This window comes from Mauremys mutica, chromosome 4, assembly GCF_020497125.1.
Source record: "Mauremys mutica isolate MM-2020 ecotype Southern chromosome 4, ASM2049712v1, whole genome shotgun sequence".
Lineage (NCBI taxonomy): Eukaryota > Metazoa > Chordata > Testudines > Geoemydidae > Mauremys > Mauremys mutica.
This window is the reverse complement of record NC_059075.1, coordinates 111707761-111735680: the sequence shown is the minus strand read 5'-3', so window position 1 is coordinate 111735680 and position 27920 is coordinate 111707761. Positions and strand designations below refer to the sequence as shown.

General features: G+C 44.4%; 1 protein-coding gene across 3 annotated transcripts in view; it reads left to right on the top strand.

Annotated features, from left to right (window-relative positions):
• Positions 1 to 27920, top strand: part of CRACR2B (calcium release activated channel regulator 2B) — a 74304-nt gene that overhangs the window by 16701 nt on the left and 29683 nt on the right. For 2 of the 3 annotated variants that reach the window (XM_045015273.1, XM_045015274.1), the window contains exons 2-5: positions 13142 to 13378; positions 14389 to 14500; positions 23043 to 23214; positions 27442 to 27588. In XM_045015273.1, coding sequence (XP_044871208.1) covers positions 13175 to 13378; positions 14389 to 14500; positions 23043 to 23214; positions 27442 to 27588 — 635 coding nt within the window. In that variant the 5' untranslated portion in view covers positions 13142 to 13174. Of the gene's footprint in view, positions 1 to 12823; positions 13034 to 13141; positions 13379 to 14388; positions 14501 to 23042; positions 23215 to 27441; positions 27589 to 27920 lie in introns of those variants that run through there. The other variant, XM_045015272.1, reaches the window with a different exon arrangement.

The following is a 27920-nucleotide window of genomic DNA, read 5'->3' as shown; positions in this document are numbered from 1 at the left end:
TGTAGCCCAGATGTGCCATGTACCACGCAAGCTGTGCATCCTGACAGGGAATGTGACCCCTGTTCACACTCGGAGGTTAGCTGGGGGAAGGGGGGGGCACCCCACCCCTTTCTTTTAACTGGCTCCTTCCAATGCTGAATAGTTAAAAGACCAATAGTTGATCAGTGGTTGTAGCTTTACGTAAATGCAGAACCTAGAGTGAAGGCAGGTGTGTGTGTGTGTGTGTATGTGTGAACCCTTTACCCGCTCTGCTTATGAAAAAGCAGCCTCTCGTGTAATATACTTTTAGTGACCTTGAAGTATGTTCAGGATGTAGTACAGGATGTCCAGCATTTTTTAAAAATTATTATTGTGGTAACAAGGGGAGCCTCTCTCTCTCCAATGTGACATTTCTCCACATTGGACAGCGTCCAAGTGTGTGTGGCAAGGCAGTAACTGCTTTCCCCAGGGCAATGAAATACCCTGCTGCACATGAGAGAGACTGGCGCGCTGGCAGGACACAAGAGGAGTCTCGCAGATGCTGACGTGCCCCTGCTGAGCTCCGGTAGCTGAGCTGGTGGCAGTCATGTGTTAAGTTTTCCTGGATGGCACATTGCCTGTTGATTAACAAGTAGCCCGGGCCCAACAGAGTGGCGCTGGCTCTCGCTCTTTGGAGCTTTCATGAAGTGCTCCGGGCACAGACTGACTTTCTTTGCTCAGGGAGCCAGATCCTCAGCTGGGGTAAGTCCGCAAAGCTCCACTGAAGTCAACAGAGCTATGTCAATTTACCCCCAGGGAGGAGGAGCTGGTCCTGTGTTATTGTCTCACCTGCCTGGGAATGGAACTGTTAATGGCTTGGAGGCTTGTCTAGTGTTACTGAAGCTTCGCTTCTTCAAGCTTGCTGCACTGTAACCTGCCGAGAGAGCGCAAGCACTATGCGATAGGGTTCTCTGTAACCCTAGCCCTGCAGGCCCCCATAAGCTGGGATTGTCTGGGAAAAGGCAGGCATGCTTGGTCATGAAACCCCAGTGTTGTTGGTGCTAAACCTTCATCATCTTAAAGTTCCAGGTCTTCCCCCCACACCCCTAGGGTGACCAGACAGCAAATGTGAAAAATCGGGACAGGGTGTGTGTGTGTGTGTGTGTGGGGGGGGGAATAGGTGCCTATATAAGAAAAAGACCCCAAAATCAGGACTGTCCCTATGAAATTGGGACATCTGGTCACCCTACCCACCCCCCCATAGAACCTTCTTCCCGTCACTGTGACAATCCTCTAGCAAGTCATGCTCAGCTGCCTCTCCTATTTAGCCGTCACTAATCGTGCAAAACAAGATTAGCCATTTGTCAACTGATGGGGCATCTGCCATAGAGTGAGCAAGTTCTTTACACTGGCACATTGCTGTATTCAAAACAAAGCCCAACCCTACTTTCATAATTTTTGTTATTGAATGAACAATCTTGTGCAAACTCCTCCTAGACTGGTATGCGCTGAAGGTCATTAGGAAAGAAATAATGATTTCTCATACGTTTCAAATAATGTCGTGGATCTGATCGATGACCTCAATGCCTCAGGCGCCTCCATTAGTGATCTTTAAATTGTCAAAGAACTTCACAGCATCATTGTTAGTAAAGCAACTTCGGATGTTTCTCAGCCCCTCCATTATTAAATTGAATGAATGGGCTTTATTTGCTCATTCTTGGCTATCGTGTCCTTTGTAGATCTAGGGTCTGCTCCCAAACCCATTGAAATCTGTGCAAGTCTTTCTACTGAATTCAAAGGACATTGCATCAGGTCCTTAAAGTAGCTGTTATCTTTCCCCTTGTTGCTATGGAATAGGTGTTCAAGCATCACACAGCATGCATGTGGTGATGTGGCATTATTTCCTTAAATATCTTTATTTTATTTTAAAGAACTGAGTCATCTGAACTATAAATCCACATTAAAGCGAAACACAGTTTGAATTGTTTTCAGAGTTGTTTCAATGTATTTGATAGTACGATTACTGCCATATTACTTATAGTCTGAAAAATGCATCTGCATACCACTTTAATTATATCAGTAGCCTGTACGCTATTAGTTGTATCTGGTGAAATGGCATAAATTGTGCTAGTGTCATGTAAGGAAAGTAGAGACAAATTTTTGCCCCCAAATTTAGGTTTTATATATTTTGAAAACAAATGATAAAATATATAATATCAGAAGCGGCCACAATTTTAATAAAAACAACAGCTTCTAATAGAAACAGTTGTGCCAAAATGAGCATTCCCTCTCACTGTTTGCAATCCAAACATTGTGTGTGATGCACAAGGTGTAATTGATTAGAAACAGAAGTGAAACTGGCTTGTCTGTAAATGATCCTAATAGAGAGTGCTAAATGACAAGAGACTGTTTCTTCTATTCTAATATCCTGAGATTTTGCTTGTAACAGAATGTATTCTTAATATTGATTTTAACTTCATATCCCTTTGGGTCAGAACATTAATCAGTGGATACAATTTTAAGTACATAATATGTACTGATTTTCTGAAATAAGGAGCCATTGTATTTATTTGTTATCAAGCTTCTACTATTTATAGACAGGAATATAGAATAAGTGTATCAAACTGTGTGATGAGTTCTCAGGGAGAGAACTTTATTGGCAAAGATCATGTCAAAATATAAGTCGTTGTTGCAGGCAAAGGAAATTCCATGCTTGTTTTCAGATTAAGGTAGAGCGTCACTAGTCAAACAAACCGAAGTGTGGTTAGAACAGCATTTTTACTGTAACTACGCAGCAAATAGGGCTCTTTTCTCTCTTTCTTTAAACGTCCATGAGATAAAGTAAGGGGGAGGGATGGAGAGACTGAGATGGGCATCAGCTTTATTTATTTGTTATTGGTTGCACTATTTCTTCAATGGCAAGGCCTTTTCCAACTGTCTGTGTGTTCCGTGAATAAGCCAGTTTATCTTTCTGGCTCGTTCCATTATGTAGTTATCAATAAAGGTTGCAGCAGTATTAGCACAGCCTGCTACCCGGTTGGGGCTAATCTTCTTCTGCTGAACAAACAGCATAAAAGTTCCTGGATTCTTTCCTGTTTCCTTAAAGAGATACAATCAACCTGAAATCTAGTCAGTTAGAAAAAGAAGAGAAAGCTGTAGAGATGTAGTTCCAGATATTATACCTGCTCCTGAGTCCCTAGGCCAACTTTTGTGGAGGTGTTTGTTTGCTTATTTTTTCTTTTTTACAATTTCGTTTCCCTGTTTTTAATGGATTTCCCCCCCTTTTGTCGCTGTATGAAAAAAACAACAACAAACGAAGAACAAGGGACACTAACTGTTCATATAGGGGAAAGAATGATTTTTGTAACTTTAGTCTTTCGAGACAGTGGGGCTGAGATATTCAAGGCAGTCTCAGATTAATGGGATCCAAATTCCTTAGGCAGTTTTGAAAATCTCAGCCTACATACATACAGGGGGAAATCGGTTTAGGGCATTGATGTTTGTGGTTCTTTGGCTGGACTTCTCTGAATCTTTTAAACTGACCTGTTCCAATAGACTTATGGGGCTTTACTTTCATCGGGGTATTCAAGGTACATGGTTTTGTATGTGACCAGAATAATAATCTCCAGTACCTATAGCTGTCTGACTAGGGCACAAATCCCCAACCATTGTATAGCTGACTGCATATTGCATCAGTGGATGTCACTATGCTCTGCCTATACCAATGACACTGTTTCCATAGTAACCAATGTAACTTCAAAGGGGGCAGGGGAAAAAGCAGAGAAGAGTGAGGAATAAATAAAGCAAGTGGCATAAACTCTGTATGACACGGTATAAGGACCTATAAAGTTTTTTTGCCTTAAAACCAACATGTGACTGCACTACTCACCAGTAATACAACGATCCCAAATGCATGCAGTACAAACTTTATACGATGCTACACTATCATAAGACACACATTCCAATAGTACAGCTGCTTTAAGAGAATATTTCAGCATGTACATTTTAGCACTTAGAAGAGAGGAAGTGCTACTGTTCAGGTAGCATGTGCAGACTTAACGTTGCCCCTTTCGTGCCTGGGCATTACGATACATGATGCTATTATTTCTATGGACACATATGAGTCCTTGTAACTCTCAGCCAAGCCGCAACTATATTCCTGGAGCACAGAAAATCACATGTTCTCCTCAAACACCTCCCCCCTGCTGAGTGTCAGCTTTCTAGCCTAAACCCCTTTGGCACGACAGCGGGGGTTTTGTTGTTGCTGGGTATTTTTAAAGTCACAAGAATTGCTTTATAATAGGAAAAGGGTTTTTCTCCCCTCCTCATTCTCAACAAATGGCAGGATTGTTTTTAACTCAAAACTTAAAAATCACCTTTGGGGAGAGACAAGGCAAGGTCAGAATTATGCCACTCTTGATTTCCCAGTCATAACATTTCCCCACCAGCAGCTCTGCACTTTCTCTCATGGCACCCCTTAGGACTGGGAGGAGCTTTCTGCAAATATCTAGGAATGAAAACAACACACATTCTGAACATACACATGTGCACATACTAATCCCGGCTCTGAACACTGACAATGGGCAAGTCATTCAGCCAGCCCTTATCTGCGAAACAGTGATTGACCAGTGACCGACCTCACTGGGCTATTGGGGGCTCTGAAGATGAATAACACCTGCAAGGACTTATAGTGAATAAAGACACCCTGCTTTCCTTTCCCACCTTCTCCTGCCTTGATTGGACATGAAGAATTCCACAGTGTAATTCCCTACAGGCTGTGAAAGAGACAGCACATGTACACAGAGCAGAGCTCACAGGTCACATCCACCCTGTGGTATCATTAATGTAGATGAGGTGCTAGGAGCCACCAGCATTTTAATCACGTCGCTTACATCTGTTTTCAAGCCTCCTACTGACACAAGACCCCACCCCCCAGCATTATTCAAATCAAAAGAGAATAGTGACAAAGACTGACACTTTTGGATGTCAACTCCTAATAATTAGGAAGGGTTTTCTTTGTACTCCCGAAGTAGCCATGTACAAACACACTGATAGGCAGTCCTTGCCCCAAAGTACTTCCAGCCTAAATAGATAAGACAGATGCAAGCAGTGAGGGGATACAGGCACAGTACTGCCATGCAGTCAGAAACCACGAGTCGGGCACCAAAAAAGGAGACTGGTTTAAAAATCATGATTTTTTCCCACCAAAAAATAAGAGCTTTGGGGGGTTTTTTCTTTGCATTCTGGTTTGTGAGCCTTCAGGAGTGCTCAGCTCACACCTTCAACCTTTTCTCTTCAAACATAAGGGCTAGAAACTTACCACTACTTTTTTTTTTTTTTTAAATGAAAGCTGGGATTCTCTCTTAATCCCCTGTCTCCAGGAGCTGGGGCTTTAAATAAAACACCAGCTATTATGAGACTCATGACAGAAGTAGCAGAAGGTCCCTAAAAGTGTGTGGGTGAGTGGGTGTCCACTGGTACCCGAACCATGGCCCTGCTCCCCCCTTGCACTGCCCCTTCTCCATGAGCCCCCACCCTCACACTGCCCCTTCCCCAAAGGCCACACTCCCATGCTGTCTCTTCTCCCCAAGGCCCTGCCCCCTGCTTGCTCCTCTCTGCTCCCTCCCCCTGTTGCTCACCCGTATGGCCAGGAAAAAGTGTGGGGGCCATGCCCCCCTGGCTCCCCCTGTTCCGGTGCCCCTGACTCATGATAAACTCATGAGAGTTGGCAACATGGCAGGCACAGGGAGGTGAAGTGATTTGCCCCAGGTCACACAGCAGGGCAGAGGCAGGCCCAGAATGGTCCCCCACTCTCTAGCCCACACTGTCTCTCTGGCATCGCTCAGCCCGTCTGGAAGCCAGTTTCATGTTGTTTAGTGCTGACTCTTTATAATGATTAACTAAAAGGCATGGGGGTGTGGGATTAAAGCCCCACTTACTCCCTGCCTCAGTAAAGCAAGGTCTGCAGGTAGCACCTTGACTGGCGATTGATTCCGCTGTGTCTAGGCAGGGACACTCAGTTCTGAGCTAAGGCCTGGGGTCCATTTCCATGAGGCCTTCTTGCTAAGGAAGCTGCCCCCACAGGATCCAGTGACTGTCTTTGCTGCCTGCTGGGCCAGAACAAAGCCTGTGGCAGGAAACAGCTGCTGTAACCCACAAGGCTTGGGTCCTGCTCAGCCCAGGTTTACAAGGTGTGCTGTGCTCACAGGCCTCTCCTTTAGAGCTGTGCAGCTAGTTGACTCGGAGCTTGTCCTGCACCACATTGCCAACAACCATCCAGCAGGGAAAGCATCTGTCTGGTTTACACCAGCAGAACCAGAGTCCCATCCAGGCATCAATAAGGTCTCTCCTTCAGTCCAGATGCCCCAGTACCAGCTTAGACTTAGATGACAGTCCTCACCCAGGATCATCTAAATGAATTTCCTACCCAGCGGGCATGGGAGCAATGTAATCCTGAGGATGCTCCTGTCCTTCCCTAGTGTGTGCATCTCATTCTAAACTATAGTAAAATGTCATGTTGTTTGTTGGTTCGCATCCTGAAGGCATGGGCCTCATTGGGGCAAGCCACTTGGCTTGAGGTGAAGCACTGGGTGCTGGGACCTGTAGTCTCTGCGGGCTGCTCCTTGGCACTAAAGATGAAGGCACCTGCTCTGTTGATGCAAGCTAGCTGTCGCTCTTGGGCTCCCAGCAAGCTGACAGTTCTGGCCAACTGAGGGGCAGAACTTGCATACCACTGGGCTAAAACCCAATCACCTCTGAGTTCTTTTGCCCCAAAGAGCCCCAGTCTCTGTACACAAGTGAAGAAGAACTTCTTAATAAATGGTCATGTAGAGAAAAGTGACTGGAAGTTTTGAGTGGTTTGCTTACCATGTTCCCTTTTATTTAGTATGTTTTTATTTCTGTTCAAGTCAGCCAGGGTCACATGAAGACCAGAGCCAATGGATCATTCTACACAAGAAAGAACTCTCTCGAAATGCAGAATTAATTAGCTAACCCTTTAGCTGAGTAATTCAAACCCTTTCAGATTCACTTTGCCAGAAGCAAGTCCCGGGTCTTCTAATTAGAAGGCTTTTAGCTCTGCTAATTACTTCAGAACTATAATATAATGGAGTCTTTTGATAAAATGATAAAGTGCTCGGGGTGGAGGGTAGCAATTTATCTTGGAGATGGTTGATTCCAGCTCATGAATAGGTCTCATAATTGGGCAAGAATATCCTGCCTCTTCAACCTTTTATGTACCAAAGAAAAGTGCCTTGGGCTCATTATCCATGTGGGCTGCTCCTACTTTTGAAATGGAAATGATTAATCTCCTAACAAGGAAGACGAGGCCTTGTGTGTGCTGGCAGTGATGGAAGAGATCCCACCGCCACCTACACGCACCACAGAGCAGGCTTTTTTTGTCATAAGAGCATAAGAACATGCCCTGTCACCCAATCCCAGCTTCTGGCAAACAGAGGCCAGGGACACTATTCCTGCCCATCCTGGCTAATAGCCATTGATGAACCTATCTTCCATTAATCTATCTAGCTCCCTTTCGAACCCTGTTATAGTATTGGTCTTCACAATACCCTCTGGTAAGGAGTTCCAGAGGTTGACGGTGTGTTGCATGAAAAAATACTTTCTTGTGTTTGTTTTAAACCTGCAACCTATTAATTTAATTTGGTGGCCCCTTGTTCTTCTCATAATACAAGGAGTAAATAACACTTCCTTATTTACTAGACCTCTATCGTATCCCCACTTAGTTGCCTCTTTTCTAAGCTGAAAAGTCCCAGTCTTATTAATCTCTCCTCATACGGAAGCTGTTCCATACCCCTAATCATTTTTGTTGCCCTTTTCTGAACCTTTTCCGATTCCAATATATCTTTTTTGAGATGGGGCGATCACATCTGCACGCAGTATTCAAGGTGTGGGCATACCATGGATGTATATAGAGGCAATATGATATTTTCTGTCTTATTATCTATCCCTTTCTTGATGATTCCCAACATTCTGTTTGCTTTTTTTGACTGCCGCTGCACATTCATAGAATATCAGAGTTGGAAGGGACCTCAGCAGGTCATCTAGTCCAACCCCCTGCTCAAAGCAGGACCAATCCCCAGGTCTCTAAATGGCCCCCTTAAGGATTGAACTCACAACCCTGGGTTTATGAACATGTTAAATAGGACTGGGCCCAGTACAGATCCCTGCAGGACATCACTATTTACCTCTGACCATTTATTCTTACCCTTTGTTTCCTATCTTTTAACCAGTTACCAATCCATGAGAGAACCTTCCCTCTTATCCCAGGACTGCTTATTTTGCTTAAGAGTCTTTGGTGAGGGACCTTATTAAAGGCTTTCTGAACATCTAAATCCACTATATCCACTGGATCTCCTTTGTCTGCATGCTTGTTGACCCCCTCAAAGAATTCTAGTAGATTGGCGAGGCATGATTTCCCTTTACAAAAACCATGCTGATTATTTCCCAACAAATTATGTTAATCTATGTGTCTGACAATTTTGTTTTTTATGATAGTTTCAGCCAATTTGCCCAGTACTGAAGTGAGGATTACTGGCCTGTAGTTGCCAGAGTCACCTCTGGAGCCCTTTTAAAAAATTGGCGTGTCATTAGCTATCCTCCAGTCATTTGGTACAGAAGCTGATTTAAATGATAGGCTACAGATGACAGTTAGTAGTCCTGCAGTTTCACATTTGAGTTCCTTCAGAACTCTTGGGTGAATACCATCAGGTCCTGGAGACTTATTACTGTTTAGTTTATCAATTTGTTCCAAAATCTCCTCTAATGACACCTCAATTTGGGACTGTTCCTCAGATCTGTCACCCAAAAAGAATGGCTCAGGTTTGGGAATCTCCCTCACATCCTCAACAGTGAAGACTGATGCAAAGGATTCATTTAGTTTCTCCGCAATGGCCTTATCATCTTTGAGTGCTTCTTTAGCATCTCGATCGTCCAGTGGCTCCACTGGTTGTTCAACAGGCTTTCTGCTTCTGATGTATTTAAAAAAATTTTTGCTATTACTTTTGGAGTCTTTGGCTAGCTTCTTCTTCAAATTCTTTTTTGAAAGTGTAATTATATTTTTACACTTCATTTGCCAGAGTTTATGCTCTTTTCTATTTTCCTCATTAGGATTTATCTTCCACTTTTTAAAGGATGCCTTTTGCCTCTCACTGCTTCTTTGGGCTCTTTTTTGGTTCTCTTACTATGTTTTTTAAATTGCGGTATTTAAGCTGAGCCTCTATTATGGTTTCTTTAAAAAGTTTCCACACAGCTTGCGGGGATTTTACTTTTGGTGCTGTACCTTTTAATTTCTGTTTCACTAACCTCCTCATTTTTGTGTAGTTCCCCTTTCTGAAATTAAATGCTACAATGTTGGGCCGCTGTGGAGTTTTCCCCGCCACAAGGATGTTAAATTTAATTATATTATGGTCACTAATACCAAGTGGCCCAGCTATATTCACCTCTTGGACCTGATCCTGTGCTCCACTTAGGACTAAATCAAGAATTGCCTCTCTTGTGGGTTCCAGGACCAGCTGCTCCAAGAAGCAATCGTTTAAGGTGTCAAGAAACTTTTTCAGCATCCCTTCCTGAGGTGATGTGTACCCAGTCAATGTGGGGATAGTTGAAAGCCCCCATTATTATTATTATTGAGTTTTTTATTTTAATAGCCTCTCTAATCTCCCTGAGCATTTCAGAGTCACTAACACCATCCTGGTCAGGTGGTCAGTAATTTAGCTCTACTGCTATATTCTTATTTTTCAAGCATGGAATTACTATCCATAGAGATTCTATGGTACAATTTAGTTCATTTAAGATTTTTACTTCATTTGATTCTATACTTTCTTTCACATATAGTGCCACTCCCCCACCAGCATGACCAGTTCTGTCCTTCCGATATATTTTGTACCCTGGTATTACTGTCTCATTGATTATTCTCTCTCCACCAGGTTTCTGTGATGCCTATTATATCAATATCCTCCTTTAATACTAGGCACTTTAGTTCACCCATCTTATTATTTAGACTTCTAGCATTGGTATATAAGCATTTAAAAAAATTGCCATTTTTTGGCTGTCCCCTATTGCATGACATAATTGAATGGGACTTTTTTTCACATATTTGTTTTGTTCCTTGTTACCTCGCATCTGCACAATGCTGATGCTGCTCTTCCTCTTGTCTTGCAATCCCTCCTCTCCAACACATCACCAGCCATGGTACCCTCCCACTCTGGCTGACGTTGCCACTTATTAGTAAGAAGACAGAATTACCTTTGTGTCAGCTCCAGAATCACCCAGTGTTCTCTCAAACAGCAAAGCCATCTTCTCACACCCCAAGCAGAGCAAGCTCTCTGTTCCCTACAGGGTGACATTCTGAAGATGACATTGGACTCAGGGGCGGCTCTATGTACCTGCTGCCGAATTGCCGCTGAAGCCGCGGGACTTTAGTCTGCAGAAGAGAAGAATGAGGGGGGATTTGATAGCTGCTTCCAACTACCTGAAAGGGGGTTCCAAAGAGGATGGATCTAGACTGTTCTCAGTGGTAGAAGATGACAGAACAAGGAGTAATGGTCTCAAGTTGCAGAGGGGGAGGTTTAGGTTGGACATTAGGAAAAACTTTTTCACTAGTAGGGTGGTGAAGAACTGGAATGGGTTACCTAGGGAGGTGGTGGAATCTCCTTCCTTAGAGGTTTTTAAGGTCAGGCTTGACAAAGCCCTGGCTGGGATGATTTAGTTGGGTTTGGTCCTGCTTTGAGCAGGGGGTTGGACTAGATGACCTCCTGAGGTCCCTTCCAACCCTGAGATTCTATGATTCTATGATCAGCGGACCTCCCGCAGGCATGCCACTGAAAGCTGCCTGACTGCCGCCCTCACGGCGACCGGCAGGCCGCCCCCGGCACGTGCTTGGTGCGCTGGTGCCTGGAGCCACCCCTGATTTTACTCCAGCAAGATTCCAATCAGCTACGCTAACAGATGCATAAGGTTGGCATTGTCAGACTCACTACTCTCCAACCTGTCATTGGCAAAGGCCCAGATTATGTGGTGCTTGAAACCCTGGGCATGACATTTTTTACTTTACACTGCTCTGAGTTACTCCACCACGCTATTGACCAAATTGTGTCCCTCAGGCTAAGAGGAAGATAAGCCTATTCCAGTCTGTTTTAGAAGAACATTGGTAGTAGTGATGACTCTCTATTAAATCTTTTAACTTTCCTATGCGATTGGAGACACCAAGGAAATCACCCACTTATGAAACAGTGATCTGGATGAGCTCTTCTCTCCTGGGAGCTTCTGCAGTATAGCCTGTTACCACCCATAATTATCACCCATCAAGGTATAGCCACATAACCTGTCTCCTTAGACATTCATAAAGCTACACGGTCCAAGGGTGGTTTTTGTGAGTGCCAACCCTGCAGTCTCAACCCAGAATGTGAAAATCAAGCTGAGTTCTTTCTGTAAAGATTCTGCAGTCAGGAATGAGTTAACAGTTAAGATAATGATACATAAGCTGGAATAGAGTCCAACTCAATCTCCAAATGTTGTATTGGCTCTACAGGACTACAAGAACAATAAGTATAAAGGCTTATTATAGTAAACGGGGGTGGTGTTGGGGGGTTAATGAATGCAACTGTAATGACAGATACAAACAAATGGGCTTCCACACAGCTCAACTTCCAGTTTAGTTTCCATTGTTTACCAGGGACCACTGCTTGTCTGGAGATCTATACAGCACACAGAGACCTCTGAATAATATACTGTAAATAAATATGTCGTCATGGTTGCTGCTAAAAATCAGGAGACCTGATTCTGAATGCTCTCAGGGAAGAGATCTCTTAGGTAAAAATGGCACCTTTTTGCTCAGTCACTTTTCAGAGCAGAGCCACATTTTAACTCTCCAAATAGCAATAATGAACAAAAAGTCAATAGTGTGGTACATAACTGCCTAGTCCTTTTGTGTTTAGTGTCAGTTACTTCTTGCTTACGTACATGACATTCTTTGTCCTTCCAGCGTATCAAGAGTGCAAACAAAAATTCACTCAGCTATTGTTCTTGCGCCTGTACAATGGTTTTAATTTCTTGAAAATTAAATACATTCCTTGGTTAGTGCTGTTAAATCTGTCTCCATCCTCTTGTCCCACTCACTCCTCCCCTGCAATGCAGAGTTGAAATCTAAAGCAATTTGGTTCAGGAAGGCTTAAATTGTGTTACTGGTAACAAGGAAAAATAGTCTATAGGGAACTGTTCTGGACCTCTCACTTGGAAGGGTGTGTGTGTGTGTGTGTGTGTGTGTGTGTGTGTGTGTGTGTGTGTGTGTGTGTGTGTGTGTGTGTACACACATGCTATCACAGTAGCAATGCTATAGTCAAGTTGATGCCTTTATTTTTAGATCCTCATAACTTATTGGAAATTGCTTTCAATGGCAGCTGAAGTTTGTGTGTGTGTGTGTGTGTGTTTCTTTCTACAAAATTAACATTTTAGATTAAAATTCTATTTGGCAGCTTTTGAGTTCTCAGAACATGTAGGCTTGGGGATAAGGAGGAAAAGTGGCCCCTGTAAGGAAGGATTATTATGCCATTGTGTATGTGGGAAATTAAGGCACAAAGACTAAAGTGACTTGCCCATGGCAGAACCAGGAATTGCACCCAGCTCTCCTGGGTCCTAGCCCAGTGCTTTAAACAATATCCCATCCCTTCTTGAAAATTGCTGGGTTTGTTTAAATAAGAGCTTTGCTTCTTCCTGTACCATCTTCTCTTAGTTTGTGCTCCTATCCTGCTGAATCTTTCCTGGCAACCAACTGTTGCCAATGGAGAATTGTGACTTCACTGCAAGACTGAGCCGAAGATGTGCACGTCTTTGTGTGAGGTCACGGCAAGAGCCGGCCCCATCGCAGTCAGCAGCATTAGCTCTCTGATATCAGTTCAGCAATGCCTGCACCTTGTTTGTAGCTCGCAGTTCTTTGTGAGGCAATCAGAGGTATTGCCCTCTCTCCGTCTGAGGTCTCTTCTCCTGCCTCTCCAGTGACCCCAGTCAGAGACGTGAGAGGCTCTCAGTAATGTGCTTCTGACCAAGGAGGCGTTACTAGGTAACCTGCAGTGAGTTGGCCTCTCTCTGAAGCCTGCATGTGGTGGGTTGGAGCACCTGTTAACTGCAGTTCATTTTAATTTAACTGTTTTGGCTTTCTCCACCGCAGCTGTTGGACCCTGGCCGGGAGAGCTTTGGGAAGATGGAGAACCGGAGAGGAGAGCTCCTGGATGCCCTCTGGGAGGAAGAGGAAGAGGAAGAGGATGGGGTGGCTGCCAGTGCCTCCTCCAGCCTCCGCCTGAGTGAAGCAGGGGACGTGCAGGTGGAGATGCTGGAAAAGGCCAGGGAGCTCTTTCAGTTGTGTGACAAGGAGGAGAAGGGCTTCATCACCAAGCTGGACATGCAGGTAAGGAGAAGAATCCCTCCTGCTCTGCTTCCGGGCAGGAAGCTATGGAAGCAGGTGAGCCAGAAGGCTGCACTCCAGGGGGACTGCTTTACCACACACTGCTGGGTGCTCTTGATTAGGCCATGTATAACCTCTGTTGTCTTATGGCCCCTCTCAGGTGGACTGCACCAGTAGCCCACTGGAAAACAGAGAGAACTGAAGCAGCTTGATTTTATATATAAATATATATATAAATATATATATAAATATATATATATAAAAATAACATTTTGATGAAAATTTCTAATTTTGTGGTAGAGAAGGAGGAAAGTTGTCAGAGTTTTTCCAAAAATGCGCCCCCCCTTTACCGTCACCACTACCCTGGCCTACTCTAGAGCACGGGGCAGGGGTGGGGGGAGAGAGGGATTTCTTTTACAAAAATATTGTGTCCCATCTCCCGACCACGGCCCCCATAACAGGACACACCGATTTTTCTCACCTTGGTTGTACCTCTAATGTCTGTGGATGGTTTGTCTCCTTTAAAAACTAACTCCAGGACTGAATTATGACTGTGATCCGGAGAGAGTCATCTCTCTCCTGCCTATTTTGAGTTAAAATCTTGGAGTGTTGATGCTCCGAGAGAGCCACAGCCAGCCCTCCTCAGTCAGAATGACAGGAAAAGCCCAGTAGATGACAAAGGACAACTAAAAACATAACAGGTGGTCCTGGAAGAAGTTGGGGATAAGGGCTGATCCTGGAAGAATGCTCGTCAGAACCAAGTAACCCGTAGAAAGCAAAATGCCCTCTGCACAGTCCTGCCCATTTATCCAGTTCCCTGTGCTGATGGGCATTCCAAACTGCTGCATACTGGCTCAGCTGCATTGCCTTAACAGTTGTAGCCTCTCACTCCCAGTAGGGTGGGTCTGAGAGCACTGATCCAAGCCCAGTGGGAGTCATTGGAAAGACTTGAGTTGGGCTGTACGTGGGTCCAGAGTTTGGTATTTATTTTGTCCCTCCTCCTGTCTTTCCAGCGGCTGCAGAGCGAACTGCCCCTGACCCCAGAACAGCTGGAGGCTGTCTTTGACAGCCTGGAGCAGGACAATAATGGGTACCTGACACCTGTCGAGTTCAGCATGGGACTAGGTAAGAGCAGCAGGTACACGTGGGTAATGCAGTGTGTATGTGTTGAAACGTATATAGGAGAGATGGAGCAGAGCTCATTGGCTCTAAACACTCACCTGCCAACTGCCTGCAACTAGTTAGCCCAATTCTTCTTGTTTCTTTTCCACCCTATGCTAATATTAACCTTGCTTGTGTGTGTATATCATAACCCTGAGATGTCTCCCAACCCTCCTAAGCATTCCTGTCATTCCAGTCCTGTAGAACATTCCTTTTCTCAGCTTCTGCAGTACTTCCTCATAACTGCCAGCCACATCTCTGAACCTCTCTGATAGGAGACAGTTGGTGGGGATAGCTGGCCACATGCCATGCCTGGGCTTCCCTCTGGTGTTCCCAGCAGGCAGGAAATCCCAGGTCAAGCGGCTGCATAAGGAACGTTATTTTATGAGGGGACAAAATCCGCACCTTAGAAATCAGCTCCATGCATAGATTTCAAGGCCAGAGGGGACCATTGTGATCATCTGATCTGACCATCTGTATAACACAGGCCATAGAACTTCCCCACAATAATTCCAAGAGAGTATCTTTTAGACAAACATCCAATCTTGATTTAAAAATGGCCAGTGTTGGTGAATCCATCACCACTTTTGGTAAGTTGTTCCGATGGTTAATTACCCTCACTAGTAGAGATTTATGCCTTTATGGATTTATATGATGCAGCACTTCAGCTGTCCTGTGTGCTGATGGAAGTGCTGTTGGTTTGATAATACAGTGAAGGAAAATGAAGCCTTGCTTTCCTGTTAGTTACAGTACTCTTTGTTAGCCACTTAGAAAATGCTGGTACTGTAAACAGGTCCACAGTAGCAGCTGCCGATGCAGCTCAAGACACAACTGATGCGGGAGAGGAATGTTTATAACATAATGACCTCCATGACCTCCACTCCATTCCTCCAGCGGGTCATGAAGTCTTAGAATATACACTCCCGGTTGGCTTTAATTGTTTAAATAAGAGGCATCTCTGTGTGTGTTGGGTTGTGTAGCTAGGCTACGTGGACAATTTAATGGCTCTCTGGCTCGGAGCAGAGGGATAAAGTATGAATCAGGGCTGAGATTTTCCAAAAGTGACTGGGAATTTGCGATACTTCAACCTGAGATAAAAATAACAAATAAATAAAAACAGTATGAAATAAAATAACTAATAAATAAAAACAAAAAACAGCAAGAGGATCAAAATATGCTACTATGGCTAAACAATAGTGTAAAAGAGGCAGATAAGGTCAAAAAGACATCCTTTAAAAACAGAAAGTCAAATCCTGGTGAGGAAAATCGAAAGGAGCATAAACTCGAGCAAGCAAGTATAATTAGGCAGGCCAGAAAAGAATTTAAAGAGCAACTAGCAAAAGAGACACAGACTAACAGCAAAAGCTTTTTTTTTTAATACATCAAAAGGAGGAAGCCTTCCAAATAATTAGCGGGCCACTGGACAACAGAGGTGCTAAAAGAGCACTTGGGGAAGACAAGGAGAAGCAAAATGAATTCTTTGCGTTGGTCTTCACTGTAGAGGATGTGAGGGAGATTCCCACATCTGAGCCATTCTTTTTAGGTCACAAATCTGAGGAACTGTCCTAGATTGAGAAGTCAGTAGATGAGGTTTGGAACAAATTGATAAATTAAACAGTAATAAGTCAGCAGGACCAAATGGTATTCACCCAAGAGTTCTGAAGGAACTCAAATATGAAACTGCAGAACTATTAACTGTGGTATGTAACCTGTTACTTAAATCAGCTTCTGCACCAGATGACTGGAGAATAGCTAATGTGACATGGATTTTTTTTTAAAAGGCTCCAGAAGTGATCCTGGCAAGTAAAGGCCTGGTAAGCCTGATTTTAGTACCTGGCAAATTGGTTGAAGGAACAGATATATTTGTTGAAAGAACAGATATATCAGACATGTAGATGCACATGTTGGGGGAGAGTCAACACAGCTCTTGTAAAGGGAAATCATTCCTCACCAATCTATTAGAATTCTTTGAGGATACCATCAAGCATGTGGACAATAGTGATCCAGTTAATACAGTGTACTTGAACTTTCAGAAAGCCTTTGACAAAGTCCCACACAAAAGACTCTTAAGTAAAGAAAGCAGTATTGGGATAAGAGGGAATGTCCTGTCATGGATCAGTAACTGCTGAAAAAACAAGCAACAAAGGGTAGGAATAAATGATCAGTTTTCACATTGGGGAGAGGTAAAGAGGAGGGTCCCCAAGGATCTGTACTAGGACCTGTGCTGTTTAACATATTCATAAATGATCTGGAAAAGGGGGTAAACAGTGAGATGACAATGTTTCCAGATGATACAAAATTACACAAGATAGTTAAGCCCAAAGCTGACTGTGAAGAGCTACAAAGGGATCTCACAAAACTGGATGACTGGGCAACAAAATGGCAGATGAAATTCTGTTGGCAAATGCAAAGTAATGCACACTGGAAAACGTAATCCCAGTTATATATACAAAATGATGGGATCTAAATTAGCTGTTATCACTGAAGGAAGAGATCTTGGCATCATCGTGAATAGTTTTCTGAAAACATCTGTTCAATGTGCAGCAGCACCCAAAAAAGCTAACAATGTTCAGAAACGTTAGGATAGGGATAGATAATAAGACCAAAAAAATCATAATGCTAGTATCTAAATCCATGGGACAACCACACTTTTAATACTGCATGTAGTTCTGTTCACCCCATCTCAAAAAAGATATATTAGAATTGGAGAAAATACAGAGAAAGGCACCAAAAATGATTAGGGGTCTGGAACAGCTACTGTATGAGGAGAGATTAAAAAGACTGAACTGTTTAGCTTAGAAAAGAGACGACGAAAGGGGGATATGATAGAAGTCTATAAAATCATGAATGGTGTGGAGAAAGTGAATACAGAAGTGTTATTTACTCCTTCACATAATACAAGAACCAATCACCCAATGAAATTAATAGGCAGCAGGTTTAAAACAAACATACGGAAGTACTTCTTCACTCAAAGCACAGTCAACCTGTGGAACTCCTTGCCAGAGGATGTTGTGAAGGCCAAAACTATAATGGGCTTCAAAAAAGAACTGGATAAGTTCATCGAGGATTGGTCCATCAATGGCTATTTGCCAAAATGGTCAGGGATGTAGCCCCATGCTCTGGGTGTCCCTAAGCCTTTGATTGCCAGAAGCTGGGACTGGACAACAGGGGATAGATCACTCGCTAATTGCCCTGTTCTGTTCATTACCTCTGAAGCAATTGACACCACCCACTGTCAGAAGACTGGATACAGGACAGATGAACCACTGGTCTGACCCAATGTGGCCATTCTTATATTCTTATGAGATGCTCTAAAGATCCTGGTTTTAAGAGGGCGGATACTCAGTGCTTTCCCTTGTCTCAAGTTGGGTATCCAAAAATGGAGCGCTCAGAAATGGTAACCACTTGTGAAAATCTTGGCCCAAGTGTGTGTGTTACCATCTCCTTAATCTAAAGGAGACCTTTCTCTCAAGACAAGGTCATGTTGATTCTACGAGCCCACTTACTCCATCAAAATTAACACAACAGACAGTGAGCCTGATTTATTGGTCTGTTACTCCAGCTTTACTCTAGTCTGGCCCATTGAAACCGGTGTAAAACTGGAGTGGCTTGGTGGCCAATCAGGCCCTGTGTCTTTAAGAGGAATTTTAAGAGACACCTCAAGGAATAGGCCTGGACAGCAGGAAGAGCCTCCGGTATAGAGTGTTTTGGTTTATAAAAAAACTGCAGAAACACACAAGTATATTTACAAATGTCTAACCTGACCCAGCTTCTGTGTGTCCTGGTACTTCCTGTGTTCTGCGTCTTTTGCTTTTAAGCTCTCTGGATCAGGGACTCTTTATATGAGTAACTGGCATGTGGCACATGGTTGGCCAGGTAACAATAATGGAGATAAGCAGTGCTAGGTACGCTGCTCTCCGGCATTGCTCCTAGGTTTATGGGTTAATCTGATCAGGCAGGAATACCAGCAGGCCTGCCTTCCATACCAGACTTGGCACTGTATGCTGGCATCAAGCCTGTAGGGTTAAAGCAGTCACTTCAAGTGCAGAGAGTTAAACTGCTGCTACTACAGAAGGATACACTTTTATTACAGTGCAACTCACCTATTTCCTGAACATGTTCCACATGTCAGAGAATGGCAACTGCCCAGACATGTTTATGGCCTTCCACTGATAAGAGAATTGAGACTGAAGTTTTCATAGTTCTATGAACTGGCACAGAAAGCACTGATCAAGGCTATTGGGGCAGGCTGAGAGGAATGACAGGATCTCATTCAAAATAAAACAAAACACTGTGCTTGACTGTAGTGTGTCTCATACAAATGACATACCAAAACGCTGTCTGTAGGTAATGGAAAGGATGCAGTAGACATATGGTCTGAGCATGCAGCTTGGAGCCAGGAAGGATTGAGTTAAGATTCTACTCTGCTATTGACTTGAGGCACAGAGGGGTTAGGTCAGAGGTGGGCAAACTATGGCCCGGGGGCCACATCTGGCCCACGGGACTGTCTTGCCTGGCCCCTGACCTAGCCCCAGTCCCTCCCCTGCTGTTCCCTCTCCACCACAGCCTCAACTCACTCGCTCCGTCGCTGGTGCAATGCTCTGGGCGGTGGGGCTGTGAGCTCCTGGGGCAGCGCAGCTGCAGAGCCAGGCCTGACCCAGTCTCTGTGCTGTGCGGTGGTGGCGGTGGCAGCATGGCCCAGCTCCAGCCAGGCGGCCTGGCTGTAGCGCCGCCAGCCACCGGTGCTCCAGGCAGTGCAGTAAGGGGTTACGAAGCAGGGGGGGTTGAATAGAGGGCAGAGGAGTTCAGGGTGGTGGTCAGGGGTGTGGATAGGGGTCGGGGCGGTCAGAGGGTGGGGGAACAAGGGGGTTGAATGGGGGCAGGGGTCCCAGGAGGGCAGTCAGGAAGGAGGGGGGTTGGATGGGGCAGGAGTCCTGGGGGCGGGGGCAGATGGGAGGTGGGGCTGGGCCACGACCCCCTCCCCTAACCGGCCCTCCATACAATTTATGAAACCCGATGCGGCCCTCAGGCCAAAATGTTTGCTCACCCCTGGGTTAGGTGGTTTCCCCAGAGTCATAAATATATTTCAGGGCAGGGATTAGAACCCAGAAGTTCCTGGCCCTGGAAACTAGACACTGCCTCCCTGTGCCTCTGCTTGCTTATCTTTAAGTCCAGACTGGATGTCTTTTTAAAAGCTAGAATCATGGAAATGCAGGGCTGGAAGGGACCTAGAGAAGTCATCTAGTCCATCCCCCTGTGCTGAGGCAGGACCAAGTAAACCTACACCAGCCCTGAGCAGTGTTTGTCTAACCTGTTCTTAAAAACTTCCAATCATGTGGAATTCACAATCTCCTTGGAAGCCAATTCCCTGGGCATTAACTACCCTTATATCAAGAAGTGTTTCCTAATGTCTAACCAAACTCTCCCTTGCTACAGATTAAGCCCATTGCTTCTTGTCCTACCTTCAGCTGACATGAAAGAAAAATTGATCACCGTCCTTTTTATAACAGCACTTAACATATTTGAAGACTATTATTAGGTTCCCCCCACCCCAGCCTTCTTTTTGCAAGACTAAACATGTCCAGTTTTGACTTTTTTCATAAGTCAGGTTTTCTGAACTTTTTATCATTTTTGTTGTCCTCTGGACTTTCTCCAATTTGTCCACATCTTTCCTGAAGTACAGTGCCTGGAACTGGACACAGTGCTCCAGCTGAGGCCTCACCAGTGCCGAATAGAGTGGAATAATCATCTTCCGTGTTTTACATACAACACTCGCGTTAATACACCCCAGAATGATATTAGCCAACTGCATCACATTGTTGACCCATATTCAGTCTTGATCCATTATAACCCCAAGATCCTTTTCAGCAACACCTGGCCAATTATTCCCCATTTTGTAGCTGTGCATTTGATTTTTTTCCTTCCTAACTGAAGTTCTTTGCATTTATCTTTACTGAATTTCATCTTGGTGAATTCAGACCAATTGTGAAGGTCTTGCCAAGGTTTCAAGGTTGTTTTGAATTCTAATCCTGTTCTTCAAAATGCTTGCAACTCCTTGTTGTCAGTAGCTACCGGTGTGGTGCTCTGCTCTTGTTCGATGATGATAACAGTCGGCTGCATACGTGTTCCCTCTGTGTGCTGCCCCAGCTCTGCACAGATAGCTGACACAGCAGACCCCCAGAGAACCCCCAAAGACCACAGACTCTAGTAAGGTACGAAGGAACCTGAGCCAGGTTTATTGTCAAACAAAGCACAGCAATAGTTTCCCGTAGACTCTACAGGACATACTACGAATTTGTGCCCCCAGCAATGGACCGGCTCAGTCAGTGGTGGGACTTTCCACTGCCCCGTAGGCCAGACAAGGATGTACACTCCGGGACCTACTTTTATACAGTTACAGGACAGATTACTCATCCCTACTGACGTATTGAAGTACAACCCCTTGGCTCATTAGTGTGCTGTCTCTTCCTTTGCTCATGTTGTTTCAAACAGATCTATTCATCATGCTGTCCTTTTGACCCTGTCTTTAAGATGCACCTGCCTATTCCTTGTTATCTCTGTGGAGTGTTCTGATGCCATCTTGGCACGAGTTCCTCATATTAGCACTTATGTGTGGATGCACCTGCTTCTAGCAGCCCTCTTCTCGCCAACTTCTGTGAGTGGGGCCTGCCTCTGGCTCACAGCCCAGCTTTTAGCAATGCCTGGAAGTACTTTGGTTCAGGCTTCAGGCCTCAGACTGGGCCTCTGACACAAGAGTTTATGTTTAAGGGCCTCATCTTACCACACCCTTCCCAGCTTGGTGTCATCTGCAAATTTTATAAGCATTCTTTCCACTCTGGTATCCAAGTCATTAGTGAAAATATTGAATAGTACTGGACTCAGGACTGACCCTTGTAGGACCTTTCTAGATATGCCATCCCAGTTTGTGAGGGACCCATTGATGACTACTCTCTGAGTATGTTTTTTTCAACCATTTGTGCATCTACCTTATATTAATTTAATCTAGACTGCGTTTCCCTAGTTTGCTTCTGAGAATGTCACATGGGACTGAGGGCTTGTCTTTGTTATTGACCTAAGTTACACTACTTAGGGTAAATTGACCTAAGTTACACTACTCCAGCTATGTGAATAACATAACTGGAGTCGATGTAGCTTAGGTCGATTTACTGCAGTGTCTTCACTGTGCTGAATCAACGGGAGATGCTCTCCTGTCAACTTCCCTTACTCCTCTAGGGGAGGTGGAGTACCAGGTTGACCGGAGAGCTCTCTGCCGTCGATTTAGCGGGCCTTCACTAGACCTGCTAAACTGACACATGCTGCATTGATTGCATCCGCCTTGATCTGTGAAGACAAGCCCTGAGTCAAAATACTAAAATCAAGATATATCCTGTCTTCTGCTTCTCCCCCATCCACCAGGCCAGTAACCCTGTTAAAGAAGGAAATCAGGTTGGTTTGGCATGATTTGTTCTTGACAAATCCATGCTGACTATTCCTTACAACTTTATTATCCTCTAGGTGCTTATAAATTGAGTGTTCAATTGTTTGTTCCAGTATCTTTCCAGGTACTGAAGTTACACTATAACTCCAACATAAGTGATGGGCTTGATGCAGGAATCACCGGGTGAGGCCTTCCGGCCTATGCTATACAAGAGGGCAGATTAGATTATCATAATGGTCCCTTTTGGCATTAAAATCTATTTTTTTTTCTAGCGAGAGCTGCTTGATGTATTCCTTTAGGAAGAATTTCCTCCCCACTCTTTTCCATCTCAACTCCCAATATTTGCCACCTTCCTAGTGTAGTGCTCTGGATGAACTGAGACCCGAGGAGGAGGGGGCCTTGTTCAGAGAGCTGTCCCCGTTTTGTTCAGCATAGTACTTGGGGAGATGAGCTGGGTGAGAGGAGAATTACTAATATTACAGTAGAACCCCTAGAGGTCCCAAGTGAGATCAGAGAAAGTCTGTGCTAGGTACTGTATAAACACATAGCGAGAGACAGGCCCTGCCTCAAAGAGCTTTAATAGACAAGGTAGATACAGGGCAGGAGAAAGGAAGGATTTTTATCTCCATTTTACAGACTGGGAAACTGAGGCGCAGAATGATTCAATGACTTGCCTGAGATCACATAAGGAGCTTGTGCCAGAGATGGGACTTGAACCCCCAGCGCCAGTCCACTGCCTTAAGTGCAGATCTGTCCTTCCAGTCTTATCATGCCTGAACTGTGCTGTAATGAACTGAACTCTAAACGCACATCAGCTGAAATGCCTGAGTTCCTGAACCTCCAGTAGGGGGGGTGATTCAGCTCTTACTGGATACCGACCAATTTCCTCCCGTTCATAATGATACAAGAACAGGCTCTTTGTTTGCTATCTGAGGGCAGTGTTTAATAGGCACCATTCGATTTGGCCATCTCTAATGGAGCTGGTTCAGGCTGCCCCTCAAAGAGCTTTCCTAGTGCTAAATATAGTGTGACCTTCTGCTCTCTCTTCCCTCCTTCCCCTTCCTGCAGGGAAGTTCATAGGGATTGAGCTGTACCAAGGGTCTGGGAGCACAGATCACTCCAGACATGAGGAGACCTTTGAGTCAGGCTGGTCAGACGACCTGGACCAGACAGAAGACGAAGAGGAGAAGCGATTTTGTTCAATGATGGAGCAGCTTGGAGCAGCCCAGGTCTTTGAAGAGTAAGTCTCAAATCCTGTCCTGGTCTGATCTTACAGTAGCTAAACCTCAGTGCTTCAGCACAGACCGAGAGAAGTTGACCTGGCACTGCTGGTTATCGTCAAGAACATACTTTCAGAAGTGTTGCCTTGGCACTTTGTATCCCAACTTTGTGTCATGTGCTGCATTAGAAATGCCAGGGAGTCTGGGATATCTAGCCTGAATATTTACCAGCGGCCTTTAATGCAGCACTTTTCCCAAATAACTTTGCAGGCTATAGACTCACGTTTCAGCTATGATGGCAAAATTGGTGCACAGTACGCAGCACAACCATGGGCATGGGGAGGATTTAGGCAAAGAGATGAGTTATTTGGCTTTTCAAAAGTAACATGAAGTCTTCAACAGCCATGCAGAAGATCTTGGTCTTTAAGGTCTTTCTTGTAGATTGCTGCACAATGCACTGCCTGGAGTTTGCTTGATCCACCTAAAAAGATGAGGGAGTAAATTGACCCTGTTGGGACTTGAATCTGAACCTGGGTAATTCAGATCTTATGCATACATCATTAGCCATCCCCTCAGATGGAGCATTCACCCCAGGGCAGATCATTGTTTGAAATAAATAGCTACGCTTTCCTCAGCTGGTAGGATTTCTTTTCCTTCTCCTTTTCAGGATTCTCTTTTAAATATGAACAAGAGTGGGTTGGGCTGGGTCCTAGGCCAGGCTGCTGCTCCAAAGAGCAGGGCACAGTGGACATACATGCACAGCTCAAATGTGACTCGCATGATTGGATACATCACGAACTGTGATAGGTAGAAAAAGCTGCCATACATCAGTCAAAAGCTGGAGTGTCCAACTTTCCAGTGATGTAGATCATCAGTCTCTACCCTCATTGGTTCATCTGAGATAATCCTTGAAATGGTCACTGATCTACCAGCCCAGGCAAAAGTTTATTTGGCCCAGAGAAATAGTTTTTAAATTAAACATTTGCCCTAAACCCCAACAGAACTGACCACCTTGCCTAAAGAAATATAACTTCTTCACTAGGCTAAGGTGGCATGGTCTTCGGTTATCGTCCAAAGGAATTTAGATGTACCACGCAGCAAGCATCCCTGTGGACAACCTTGCCTGACTTAAGAGAAGAACTTTTAAACAGGCAACGTTCCAAAAAAATAATAAATGCCATAAAATGCTGCAGTGAACAAAATGATACCGGCTTCATTCCTATTTTATTTCTTTTGAAATCTGATAGCTTCTTTAAGACTAGACTTGTATATCTGTCTAAGCACCACTTAATCACTTGCAACAGGGTAAATGTGTCCCCAGTACATGGAATTGATAATATTGTTGCTCCTTCTTCTGAGATCAGTGTTGCCCCTCTGCCTGGCAGTAGCAGAATTCCAAGGCCTTGCTGGGTGATTTTCAGTGAAGGGGAAATCAGTGAGGCAGAGTCTGGGTATACCCAAAGTGTCACTTGTTTTATTTATGCACATCTATCAGTTCAGGAAAAGAGATAATCAAACAGCATGCATGGAAATCCTTTCTTTTAAGACTCTCAGCCAACACCAATGACCAGTTCCCAGGGAGCAACTCTCTGACTCAAGAACTGAATCCCGTGAGAGACCAAGGGAGAGAGCAAACTCTCCTGCTGCTCACAAAGTTTCCTCTTTGGATCCTTGCATAACAAAACTAACCAGGTCACAAGCATTTCTTTTAAGGCTAAAAACTTGCTCACATGCTAAGAAAAAGAACTGGGAAACTGATCTGAAACAGCACCACCTGCTCACTTTTACCATAATGATATTACCATCCCAGTTAAACAGCATCCATTGCCATTCACCTCTGTCCCCCGAGAAATATCCCAGTAAAAGAGTTGTCCCAGTTAAATGGAATATTTTGCACGGTATTGTCCACTAGATGGAGTCTGTTCAGCAGAAACATATAGTGAAATTAATGTTCAGATTGAATTTGTGTCGGTCAAACTAGCTTTTTAAAAAGATGAATTCAAAGCTGAGCTCATTGAGAACTGTGGGGGGAAAAGGGGAAATCACAAGGTGTTGATATTTTTGTTTCAGAGAGTTCAAAATGGACATTTTTTGTTTACTAAAATCTGGGGTTTTGGTCAATTAAAATATTGATAATCTGATTTCAGGTCATGAAAAAAGTCAGTGACAACATTTATGCAAAAAAAACTGTTGAAAAAAAAGACCAGTTTTTGAGGGGACAAACCTTTGAAAAATGTTGATCAGCTCAAATATAAAAGCTTTTTTTTTTGGGGGGGGGGGTGTAGTAGCTTTTGGGGAAGGGATAGCTCAGTGAGTTGAGCATTAGCCTGCTAAACCCAGGGCTGTGAGTTCAATCCCTGAGGATGCCATTTAGGGATCTGAAAAAAAATCTGTCTGGGGATTGGTCCTGCTTTGAGCAGGGGGTTGGACTAGATGACCTCCTGAGGTCTCTTCCAACCCTGATATTCTATGATTCAATTAAATGTGTTCTGCAGGCACTTAGTGGGTTTAGTGCACACATCCTGTTTGACTGTCAGTGGGGTCTGTTCTTAAATCCCTTGGGTATTTTTGAACACTGCTCCCTTAATTTCCTGTTTTTTTGTCATGAGACCTGGGTTCAATTCCCAGCTCTACCATTGCTTTGCTGGGTGACTTTTGGCAAGTTGTTTCCCGCCCCATGCCTCAGTTTCTCCATCTGTAAAATGGGGAGAATGATACTGATCTGCTTTATGAAGTACTTTTGGGTCCACTGGTGAAAAGTGCTACAGAAGAGCTAGGTCTTATTATTTTAAAGTGAGAGTGCTAAGATTTAGTCTACGTTTTTTGGTCTGTTTTATTATTTTTACAGCATTAGTGCATCAGGCTTGGACCAGGACCCCATAGTGCTAGGCACTGTACAAGCGCAGACCAAAAGGACAGACCCTGCCCCAAAGATGTTTTCTCCAGAAATAGGGCACAGAAGTAATTTCCGCCCCTCCCTACCTCTCACTCTATTGGTGAGCAGCATTTCATAGAATCATGGAATCATAGAATCTCAGGGTTGGAAGGGACCTCAGGAGGTCATCTAGTCCAACCCCCTACTCAAAGCAGGACCAATCCCCAACTAAATCATCCCAGCCAGGACTTTGACAAGCCTGACCTTAAAAACCTCTAAGGAAGGAGATTTCCACCACCTCCCTAGGTAACCCATTCCAGTGCTTCACCACCCTCCTAGTGAATTTTTTTTTCCTAATATCCAACCTAAACCTCCTCCACTGCAACTTGAGATAATTACTTGACACCATTTTAAGATGCCTATTTCATTTTGAGAAGGGCTGTGGGTTTAGGAGGGGTTATCCCATTCCCACAGGGCTATGGAGACCTCTTCCATCTTTTTCCCATCACACACAAAGAAACAGTAAGTTAAGATGCATGGTTCTAGTGGTGAAAAATGATAATAAATCCTAGCTGTTATATTGTGCTTTTCATCAGTAGATCTCAAAGCGCTTTACAAAGGAGGTCAGCATCATTATTCCCCTTTTACAGATGAAGGACACTGAAGTACAGAGGGGTGAAGAGACTTCCCCAAGGTCACCTAGGAGAGTGGCAGAGGCAGGAATAGAACCAGGTCTTCTGAGTCCCAATCCAGTGCTCTGTCCGCTAGTCCACACTGCTCTAAAGAGACACCAGAGTTTGAATGCTTGGGTCATTTTGAGAGAGGGTGTTTCATCTCAGGTTTTTGTTAAAAATAGCATAAAGGGACTGGAAGGCATGACTCCTACATCTGACACTAGCATGGCATGGGACTTTGTTCAAGGTACTTCACTGCCCCGTGCCTCAGTTTCCCCACCTGTAAAACAATGGGGTAATGCTGATCTATTTCACAGTAGCTGTGTGATAATTAATATTTGTAAAGTAGCTCTAAAATCATTGCCTTATAATAATTTTAAACCTCATGATTTTTGGGGGGGGGGGCTGATTCGTGATTTTCTTTCCCAATGCTTGGCATTGGCAATGCTGAGTTAGCTTTATAGGGTGGTTTTGAGATGACTTACCTCATTCTGGCCACCCACTACTTCATAGTCTTTATTCCCAGTCATGTTCCCCCCCACACACACACACTTCAGTATTACGGGCCCATCCAATGCAACCTCTGAGGTCAATGGAGGGCAGCCCTTCTCTTCTTGAACATGTGTAAGTTGGAATGAATACCAATCCTGTGATAACATGGAAACTCCCTGGCTCTCCTTCTCTTATCTTTGCTCCAGTCAGAGTGAGGTTCGGGAGCTCTGGACTCGTCTCCAGAAAGAACGGCCAGATCTCTTAGCCAACTTTGAGGAGTTCCTGTTCCATGTTTCATCGTACATCAGGGAGGTGCATTATGAGAAGGAATCCATGGAGCAGGCACTGAAGAGGTAAGAAGGCCTCCATGGCAGCGGGGAACCAGCTGGTACTCATTTAGATGCAACCTGACCCATTGCCTTATCCCCAAAAACAAGGAGAAACTGGTGGAGGCTGGGATTAAGGAGGAAAAGACTTCTGTGCTACATATAATGCTGCATTGACTCTCTTAGCCCATTCCCTCCAGATTTGACATTAACGTATAGCCAGAATCCTAGCTCCAATTTACGTGGTTTTCTCCTTGCAGAGAGGAAGGATGGTCTAGTGATTAGGGCACCAGTGTAGGACTTGGGAGACCTCTCTCACTGAATTCCTGTGTGACCTTGGGCAAGTCATGTGCCTCAGT